Genomic DNA, 10,384 nt, shown 5'->3' on the forward strand with positions numbered 1-10,384 from the left:
GGGCATGCAGGAAGCAGCCAATTGATGTTCTCTCTCATCCATGTTTCTGTCTCTCTCTCCCTCACTTCCTCTCTCTCTCAAAATCAATAAAGGAAAAAAATTTTAAATTTAAAAATATTTTTAAATCACTTTGGCAGCTGAAGTTAAGACCAAAATGGAGAAGATTTGTGGAAGCTGTGGTCCGACCAGGTGGGAAGCCACCTGGGCAAGAGAGGATGAATCTAGAGTTTGGACCAGAGCAATGGTGACAAGGAGGAGAACTGGGCAGGCTTCAGAGAAATGTAGGAGCAAAATCAACATGACTTGGTGATGAATTGGATGTAAAAAGGTGACAAAGTAGCTTCAAGGATGATGCCACTATTCAGCCCGAGTGAATGGATAGATGGTAGAGGGATTCATAGATATGGAGAAGACTGGAAGATCTGATTTTGGAGAGAAGACCAGTCCTTAGTTCCATCGAAGACAAGTTGAATTTGAGTCACCTTTGAGATTTCTGACTGGGATGTCAATGTCAGCAGTTGAATTTACAGGTTGCAGTTCCATGTAAATATCTGGGTGGGACATAGCCTTCTGGAAATCTTTGCCACATGGGTGATGCAGAGAAAAATTACAAAAAACAAAACAAGAGAGTTATGATAGAGTCCAAGATGACCTCCAGGGGTCCCTGCCTCCTGGTATTCATGCCCTTGTATAGTCTCCTCCCATATTGAGTCAGGGTTGGCATGTCTGACAAGTGATCATGAGGCTAGGTCGGAAAAGGCACACCCAAGATAAAACGGGACTGGGTTAATAAGAGACTGAACACCCTGTAGTATATGTGCCAGAAGAGAGGCTAGGATTCCTCTCAAAGAGCATTCACATAGGAGAATACAGACCTGTTCTTCCCACCCCAGGCCATGAAGTACAAGGTTCTGGCCTAAATGGGGAGGAAAAATTGGCATTAGGCCCATGAAAATGCTTTCAAATATGGCGCTTGGAGCTCCCAGAACCTGCAGTGTGAGTGCTTTAGAATAGGGCCTTGTGCCCTCTAAGTGGTGCAATTGGTATGTCTCAGGCACCACAGTAGACTGAGCAAAAGGGGCGAGATGTACCTTAAGTCCTAGCCCTCCTCTCCAATTATTGGTCATTTGGCTCCAGCCTCCAGGGTTTGTTCCAGGCCTCTTCAGTTCTCCATTTCCAGGGTCACACCCACAACTACTGCATCACCACTGAAGAGCTCCACCTGTCCAGCAGTTCTCTGAATTCCTCCCATTGTTCTCTGATCTGCAGAAGCCTCTAGTCCACTTTTTCTACTTTGTTTTATTTATCACCTTCCTCCAGGGTTTCCTTCCCCATCAGTTGAAAGTCCAGTGTCCACCACTTGCGGTACACATTGTGTCACACCTTCCTGTCACACCTGCCTGGAAGCACTCCAACTCTGGAAAAATCCAACCTTCTTCCTTCTCTGAATCTCTCCTGGGCTGTAAGTGCTGCTGAACACAATCTCACAACCACACAGGTCAGTGCTATGTTTAAGACCTCTGGTTGGGATGTCAATGTTGACAGTTGAATTTGCAGGTTGCAGTTCAACATAAAGGTCTGGTGTTGACATAGCCTTTTGAAAGTCATCACTGCTACTGGCGGTCTCAATCAGGTCATCAACACTGCCTAGCAGTTGTGTTTGCCAGGTTGGCTCTCCAGTTGTCCCCAACACCAACTCAAAATTTCCTGCAGCCCATGGGCTGGTCCCACACCCAAGTGTGGCGGATAAAAATCAGGAGGATACCTCAGCTGGGAAGGTCCTTCCGGAGGACTGAGGGGTCCCCGTCCCACACCAGGTGCCCCGCTCAGGGTTCCAGTGTGAGGAAGAGAAGTCCCCATAACTTCTGGCTGGAAAAACCAGCGGGAACTGAGGCTCAGAGAAGCTGAAGCGGCTGGAGCCCCAGGCAGCTCCCTAAAGGGCCCGCGCGCAAACTTATCGGACTCTCTCCCTCTAAGCTTGGAGGGGAGGCAGCTCGAGGGGCACCAGAGTCATACAGAGAAGAACTGAGCTGATTGGCACTGGAGCGAAGGCTGGAGAGGGGGCTTTCTCCGGGAAAAATGTGCTGTCAGAGGCCTTTGTTCCTTTGGTGAGCCCTTCCTTCCCTGGGGCGGCAGACAGTCGCCATATCTGGGACTCCAGCAACCTGGCTCACACTGGTAGCCCCGCCCTGGTGACTCCCTGAGGCCCACCCCACCCAACTTTCAAGCCCACCCAAGTTGTTGCCACTTGCTTAGCCATAGGATTGGCCTGTCTTGAATCCTGCTTCAGGTTTTTCCTAAATTCTTTCAAACGAGCAGCATCTGGTCTCAGCTAGCCCCATACCTCTCATTAAGTAATACACTGAAACAAACACAGGGAGGCAGCCAAAATGAGGAGACAAAGAAACAGGTCCCAAATGAAAGAACAGAACAAAACCCCAATAAAAGAAATAAGCGAAAGGGAGATAAGCAACCTAACAGATACTGAGTTCAAAATACTGCTTATAAGGATGCTCAATGAACTTAGTGAGAACCTCAGTGAACTTAGGAAGGGCCTCAAAAGCATAAAAAAGGACCATTTAGAAATCATGGATACACAGTTAGAATTGAAGGAGGCATTAACTGAAATAAAATAATTTACACAGCTTCAATACTAGAGTACATAAATCCAAGGAGCTAACCATCGATTTGGAATATAAGGAAGCAAAAAACGCCCAATCAGAACAGCAAAAAGAAAAAATCCAAAAAAATGAGGATAGTGTAAGGAGCCTCTGGGACAACTTCAAGCGTGCCAACATTTGCATCTTGGGGGTGCCAGAAGGAGAAGAGCATGAACAAGAAATCGAAAACCTGTTTGAAACAATAATGGCAGAAAACTTTCCTAACTTGGTGAAGGAAACAGACATACAAGTCCAGGAAGCACAGAGAGTCCCAAACAAGATGAACCCCAAGAGGCCCACACCAAGACACATCATCATCAAAATGCAAAAGGTTCAAGACAAAGAGAGAATCTTAAAAGCAGCAAGAGAAAGGCAGCTAGTTACCTACAAGGGAGTTCCCATTAGGCTGTCAGCTGATTTCTCAAAAGAAACTTTGCAGGCCAGAAGGGAGTGGCAAGAAATATTCAGAGTGATGAAAAGCAAGAACCTACAACCAAGATTACTCTATCCTGCAAAGCTGTCATTTAGAATCGATGGACATATAAAAACTTTCCCAGACAAGAAAAAGTTAAAGGAGTTCATCACCACCAAACCGTTATTATATGATGAAGGGTCTTTTTGAAGAAAAAGATAAAATATATGAACAAACAAAATGGCAATGAATACATATCTACCGACAATGGAATCTACAAACAAAATGAACACGTAGAACAGAAACATTCTCATAGATACAGAGAACATTTTGTTGGTTGCCAGTTGGGAGGGGGGTTGGGGGAATGGGTGAAAAAGGTGAAGGGATTAAGAAGTACAAATTCATTGCTAGACTGACAAACCTCAAAAGTAAAGGGTTGGGGGGGGTGGTGGGAAGAAATAAACCAAAGAACTTATATGCATAACCAATGGACACAGACAATAGTGTGGGAAAAGGTGGGAGGGGGGCGGGAGTGGGGAGGAGGGGGTCAATGGGGGAAAAATGTGGAACATCTGTAATACATTTTACATCCAACAATAAAGATTTAAAAAAAAAAATTCCTGCAGCCTCCCCAAATCATCCACTTTTCACCCCACTCCCACCCCCCGCGCTCTCAGATGCCTCCTTCACTGAGGAAAGAGCAACCATTAAAGTAATGCCTCTTGCCTGGCCAGTGTGGCTCAGTGGTTGAGCACTGATCTATATGCATCAAGAGGTCACCAGTCCGATTCCTGGTCAGGGCATATGCCCAAGGTTGTGGGCCTGATCCCCAGTGGGGGGCATGCAGAAAGCGGCCAATCCATGTTCTCTCATCGATGTTTCTCTCTCTATCCCTTCCTCTCTAAAAATCAATAAAGAAAAAAATTTATAAAGTAATGCCTCTCAGCTCCCACCAACTTCTGTCCCTCCAACTACCACCTTCTTTCCCTTTTCCCCTTTACAACCAAACTCCTTGGGAAAGTGGCCTGTGTTCGAAGACTTGCTTCAACTTTCCCTTAAATTCTCAGTTCTCTGCAGTTCTGACTTCTGCTTCACCATCACTGCAATTTCCCTCGTTAAGGACATCAAAGCTCTAGCTTTTATCTTGCTTGACCTTTCAACAGCATTTATCATTGCTGTCCTATCTCACACCCACCTGGATCTCCTCTTACACCTTTAGTTTCTTTCTCACCTCATTCTCCTTTATAGCTCCTATTCCTCTACCATGAGGGAAATCAACACACTCTCCCTGGGTAGTCTCATCCACTGCGTGCTTCTCATCAGATCCCACAAGTGATGCTTCTCAAAGCTTAACTGCCAGGATAGCCCTTGGCCCCGAGTTCCAGACCCAAATAGCCAGCCATAGACTTCAACTACTCCATTGAACATCACTTCAAACTGTACCTGTCCACAGCTGAATCTGTCATTGTCATTTCCAGTCCAATTTCTCCACTATTCCTTGCCTTCGTGAAAGGCCTCACTCACCTCTCAGTTGCCCAAGCCAGAACCCAGAAGTTATCCCTAATTCCTCCTTCTTCATCCCTCCCCTCATTAAGTCATGAAGGCCTGTCAAGTCTACCCCTAATGTCTTTCAAATGCATACACTTTTTTTTTTTAATGTTTTTATTGATTTGTTAGAGAGCAATTTGTCATTGCTCCCACCATTTCTGGCCTGCACACCTGCAGCAGCCTTCTCACTGTGCTTTTTGCTTCTCATCTGATTGCCTTACCTGCCTTTCATCTTTCACTAGGAAAACTCTAACATTTCTCCTCTGCCTAAAACCACCCATGGCTCCCACTGCTCCGAGGAGAGAGTCCAGACTCTGGACATATCACCAGCACAACCTCCACTTCCTCTTTATGCTGAGACATCTATTCTGCTGGAGGGCTGTCTCTGTATGCTGGACCAGGCTGGTTGCCTGCATCTGCCCCACCCTAACACCATCTCATGTTATTGTGAATCCTCACCTGAAACAGGAGTGGGCCTGTACCCTGATCCTGAAGTTCCTCCTCTACCCACTGTTTTCTGTAGAACCTCTGGGAACTTTTCATAAGGAGGAAGCCTGGTTGGGATAATAGCATAGACTTTGGAACCAGGAAACCCTGAGTCCTGGCCCAGCTCACACATGGTGTCCCACCTCTCTCACCGGGTTTACTTCTCTGTGGAATGGGATGAAAGCTGCCTCCTCACAGGGTTAAATAAAAGGATTGTGGAGGGAAATCCCAGCAAAATCAGATGAGGCTGCTCTGGATAAGGGCAATCACTCAGGGAAATAAAGCTCTAGAAGGCAGAATAACCACTACCCCCCCCCCCACACACACACACACATCTTTTTTGAAGAGTAAAGGCTTCCAAGATCTTCCTCCTAAATTATGTGGTTGCTCACTTTGTGCTGCAGTGAAAACCAACCTTGTTCCTATGTCCAACATGGATGGGCTGGACAAGCCAGAAAACAACCACTTGAGAGTTTTAATGGTTGCCAACAGTAAAAACGTGGCTCAGGAGTGTAGGTCCAGCTTCCTCCCCGTATCTTGCAGCAAATCACTTCTCCTAGGCAGTGATGGGATAGTGGTTAAGAGTAAGGATTCTAAAGCCAAACTGCCCGTGTTTGGATACTGGCTTTGCTCTTGGTAGCCACGAAACCTTGAGCAGGTTAACTTATATTTTCTCATCTGTAAAATGGAGAAAATAATGGTACTTTTTAGGGTTGTAAACCTAATACAGCATTATTATTGGACAAAAGAAAAAAGGCATATATGTGAGTTTCTCCCTCAGCAAAAAATAAAGCTCATACCAGTGTTCTTGGCCCCGTGGGGTTTGGCTTGGGAGGAGGCAATGCCCAGGGTTCAGATGCAGACCTGAAGGCATGAGTGAAGTTGGAAGAGGGGTGGACTTGGAGCCAGCTAGCTGGGTTCCAGCCAGGAGTGTCCCCAGCACAGTGCTCCTGCATAAAGACAGCACAAAGAATGTTAGATGCTGCCCTGGCGGGTGTGGCTCAGTTGGTTGGAGTGTTGTCCCATACACCAAAAGGTGGCAGGTTTGGTTCCCGTCAGGGTACATACCCAAGTTGCGGGTTCAACCCCCAGTAGGGGCACAAGCAGAGGCAACCAATGATGTGTCTCTCTCACACGGCTGTCCCCCCTCCCTCCCACTCTCTCTAGAAATATATATATATATATAAAACATGTAAAATTTATATATATATATATATATATATATATATATATATATATATATATATATATATATATACACACAATGGTAAAAACATCCTTGGGTGAGGAATAACAACAAAAAACTCTTTAAAAAAAAAAAAGAAAAATGGCAAGGAACTCAAGCCCGCCAAGGATTGCTTTCCAGACTGCGCAAACGCAAAGTATCTGCCAGCAACCCCTGAACCCCGAAGACCCGCCCAGGGGACGCCGGGCGTCCCTCCTGCGCGCCCAATCACAGACGACGTTCGCCGGTTCCGTCTCCAGCGGGGGACCCAATCAACGTGGAGAGCGGAAGCCCCGGCCGCTGCTGGGTCCCGGCGGCGCCCGCGGAGCAGCTGGAGCCGCTGGTTGGCTCTGCTCCGGCCGCGGCGGGGTTCACCGGCCCGAGGCCGGGTTCCAAGCTGGCCCCCCGGAATGTCGGTGGCCTTCGTTCCCGACTGGCTGAGAGGCAAGGCGCAAGTCAACCAGGAGACCATCCAGCGGGTGAGCGCCAGCGCGGGCCCAGGAAAGGGGCTTCTTAGCCGGGAACCGGAGGGGCTGCGGGCGGCTTCCCAGCTGAGATGTCCCTGGGGTGTTGACTCCGGGGTAGGAAGGAACGAGATGGAAACAAAGTCAGCAAAGTTGCGGGGGCAGGACAGCCTGACACTGGCCTGTGAGGCCTTGGGCAGGTTGTGAACGTCTTGATGTCGTCTGGCCCCCGCCTTTTCTCTGATCTTTCAGCTCCTGGAGGAGAATGACCAGCTAATCCGCTGTATCGTGGAGTATCAGAACAAAGGCCGGGCGAATGAGTGCGTCCAGTAAGTCCCCACCTACTTCCTCTAATTTTTTTTTTTAATATGTTTTTATTGATTTTTTAGAGGGGGGAAGAGATAGAAACATCCATTCGGCTGCGTCCTGCACGCCCCCCACAGAGGGTCGAGCCTGCCACCCGGGCATGTGCCCTGATCAGGAATCGAACCTGGACCTCCCAGTTCATGGGAGGATGCTCAGTCCGCTGAGCCACACCGGCGGGGCCTCCCTTTACTTTTGAGTGGATCAGAAGCCAGTGTGGTGATACTGAAGCTGTCCTGACCTAGCAGTCTCGGGTTGATTACAGATGAGGATTAGAGAGGTTGCTTACCTGCCCATCACCATTGGGTAGTACATTGTGAAGCTTGGAGTCATATGTAGCACCCTCCTCAAAACTTGAATTATTCTCATTGCAAAGCCTTCTCCACGGGAAGCCATGTCAGACAATGACAACAGGTTGGGGAGGGAAGGGGAGAGAAGCTCACAGAAAAGTAGTCTTAGGAGATGAGACTGCTTTCTCTCTAGTTTTGAGAGGTGGTTTATTAAAGCTGGGAACAGTGAAATAAGGAAGGGCTTAGGATAGAAGAAGCCAAAGGAGAGAGCCTAGGCAGGCTATTTTGGCTCACTGGAAAGTCAGAGAAAAGGGGCCTTGGACACAGGTTTAGGGGGTTAGCCCAGATGAGCTGCCACTGCCCATTGCTGCCTTGGTTGCAAGTCTCCTGGGGTCCCTTAGAGTTTAGGAGATGGCAGCCTGAGAGGGAAGAAGGGGGTGGGTGAGCATCTGGGAGAGCATGGGTGGTTGCTTTCTTATCATGGATCCCTGGCTCATCCTTTATCTGTTAAGTTGGGTGGAGTCAGACTATTTGGTTGCTAAATTCCATCCCATTTCTTACTTTGTAACGTTAACACACAAAGACCAATGAAAAATTTCCAAGTTAAGCCAAAGATAAATTCTGCAGAGTAACTTAATGCGCTTTAGTGAGAGAAAATAATCTGTTTTCTAAATTTAGTCCAGGAATTAATGCCATTTGTTATAGAAAAATATTTTATTGTTACTGAAGTCACATTTAAGAAAACCATGCTTTTGCCACCCCCTAAAAATCACCTACAATTCCTCACTGAACAGCTCAGAGGAATAGTGGAGATAATCCATCTTTGGGTAAGTTTTTACATTTGACTATGGCATTTGGTAATTTACTCTTTTACAGTTTATAGTAAACACTCATTTTTTCTATATGGAAAATAGTTGCAAAACATTCCATTTGGTGCAGTGATTCTCATCCTATGGATAAGAAAGTTATTAAAGTCTCTTAGTGGGCTTTTTCACATTACTCTGGCCATTTTCCCGTGCAGGGAACTCTACTCCCTGATTGAGAATCGCTCCTATAGGAAGCACACATGAAGTATTTCATCCTTGCTTTAAGTTTGTTCAGATATCTCATAAGTGCTACTGAGTACTAGGCACTGTTTTAGCTACTGGGAAATCAGTACCAAAACAGCCGCTCTGCTGGGTGGAGCTTACCTTCTGACACTGGAATCTAGAGGGAGGAAATTCTATAATTAGGCACATGCTAATAACTCTTTGAATAAAAATAAAGTGGGGTAAAGGGGTGCTGTTTTTTTTTTACAGGATATCTGTGATGTGACATTTGAGTAGATATTGAGGTTAGGGAGCCAGCTGTGCAGGTATGTGAGGCAGATGCATGAGTTGGAAAAGCCCCCAGGCTGGAGCATACTCCATCTTTAACTGTCAGCAAGGAGGCCACTGTAGCCAGAACTCAGTGAGCAAAGGGAAAGTGGTAGGAGATGAGATCAGAGAGGTAATTAGAGGTTCCGATCATGTAGGGCCTTGTAGGTTACAAGAAGGTCTCGGCTTTACTCAGAATGAGGTGGGAGTCTTTGGAAGGTACTAAACAGTGCTATGACATGATCTTAAATTATACAGTGATTACTCAGGCTGCTATGTGGAGAATAGAATAGGGGTACAGAGGTAGAGCAGGGGGACCAGTTAGGAGATTGGTTCAATACCATAGTCCAAGCAAGAAGTGATAGTGGCTTGGCCTAGAGAGGTGGCTATGGAAGTAAGTGAGAACAGGTAAGATTCTGGATGTATTTTCCTTGAATGTATTAAACAAGTAAGTTAACACTGAATCATCATCCAGTCTGGATGAGCCTTTCCACTAGAGGAGGTAAATTCTTTTCCAGTTTGTTCATGTTCAATAAAAACAAGACTAATTTTTTTGTTAATCCTCACCCAAGGTTATTTTTCCATTGCTTTTTAGATAGAGTGGAAGGGAGGGAGGGAGGGGGAGAGAGAATCATCGATGTGAGAGAAACACATTGATTGGTTGCCTCCCAAACGACTCTCGAACCTGCAACCCAGGTACATGCCCTTGACAAGGAATCAAACCCGTGACCCTAAGGTCCGAAGGCTGATGCTCTAACTGCTGAGCCAGACTGGCCAAGGTAAGACTAATGTTTGCCTCTTTTTCACCCACAGGTACCAGCATGTGTTACATAGAAATCTCATTTATTTGGCTACCATTGCAGATGCGAACCCTACCAGTCCTTCAAAAGTAATGGAATAACCTTCCGCCTGGCTGTTGTGAGGAGTAATTGAATGTAATCCACTTCATGTGAATTGGAGACAGGATCTTTACCAACTGAACTGCTGAAAACATGAAGGAAATCTCTGGCTCTTTTTAAAGGAAATGTGAAGAAAGCTACTAAATTAACTGTATTTCAGTGTAAATATTTATTTTATTGATTAAGCAGATTGCCTCAATTAAGTTGCCTCCAGGTATTTTCCTTCCTGAAATGCGTGTGTTTGGATAACAGGTATCATGGGCAGGGAAACTAAGCCTGCTTTCTTAGCTTCAACCCGAAGAGGAAACCGAGCAGCTGCCTGGCAATCAGAAGGAACCGGGGAGGCTCCCAGCTGAGGCCCTGCCAGTTGGACATGTAACTGCGTTTCCCCTTCGACCAGTTTGGAGCTCTGGACCCCTGCCTGCTCTTTTCAGGTTGCTTCGAAATAAAGTTCGTCTTATCAGAAAAGACTGATACTAAGGTTTAGAAATTTTCATGTAATTAGTGTTCCATTGGGTTTCCCAGGAAAACTAAAAGTACTTAAAAATATATGTAACAACAGTATCACTGCAAACAAAACTAATAGTAATTCCTAATTATTATCTAATATCCTCTAACAATAGATAATGTTATGGGGAGAGGAAATACCTTTTTCCTTCTGTTCTTTTAAAGCTCTCAGCTG

General features: G+C 46.0%; 1 protein-coding gene across 1 annotated transcript; it reads left to right on the forward strand.

Annotated features, from left to right (window-relative positions):
• The first annotated feature begins 6,637 nt into the window (after nucleotides 1-6,637).
• On the forward strand, nucleotides 6,638-9,832 carry SS18L2 (SS18 like 2). Its single transcript, XM_036266793.1, has 3 exons — nucleotides 6,638-6,810; nucleotides 7,048-7,124; nucleotides 9,617-9,832. The coding sequence occupies exons 1-3, from the start codon at nucleotides 6,742-6,744 to the stop codon at nucleotides 9,702-9,704; spliced, it is 234 nt and encodes a 77-aa protein (XP_036122686.1). The 5' UTR covers nucleotides 6,638-6,741; the 3' UTR covers nucleotides 9,705-9,832.
• Nucleotides 9,833-10,384: the final 552 nt, after the last annotated feature.

Source organism: Molossus molossus, unplaced genomic scaffold (assembly GCF_014108415.1).
Source record: "Molossus molossus isolate mMolMol1 unplaced genomic scaffold, mMolMol1.p scaffold_m16_p_18, whole genome shotgun sequence".
NCBI lineage: Eukaryota > Metazoa > Chordata > Mammalia > Chiroptera > Molossidae > Molossus > Molossus molossus.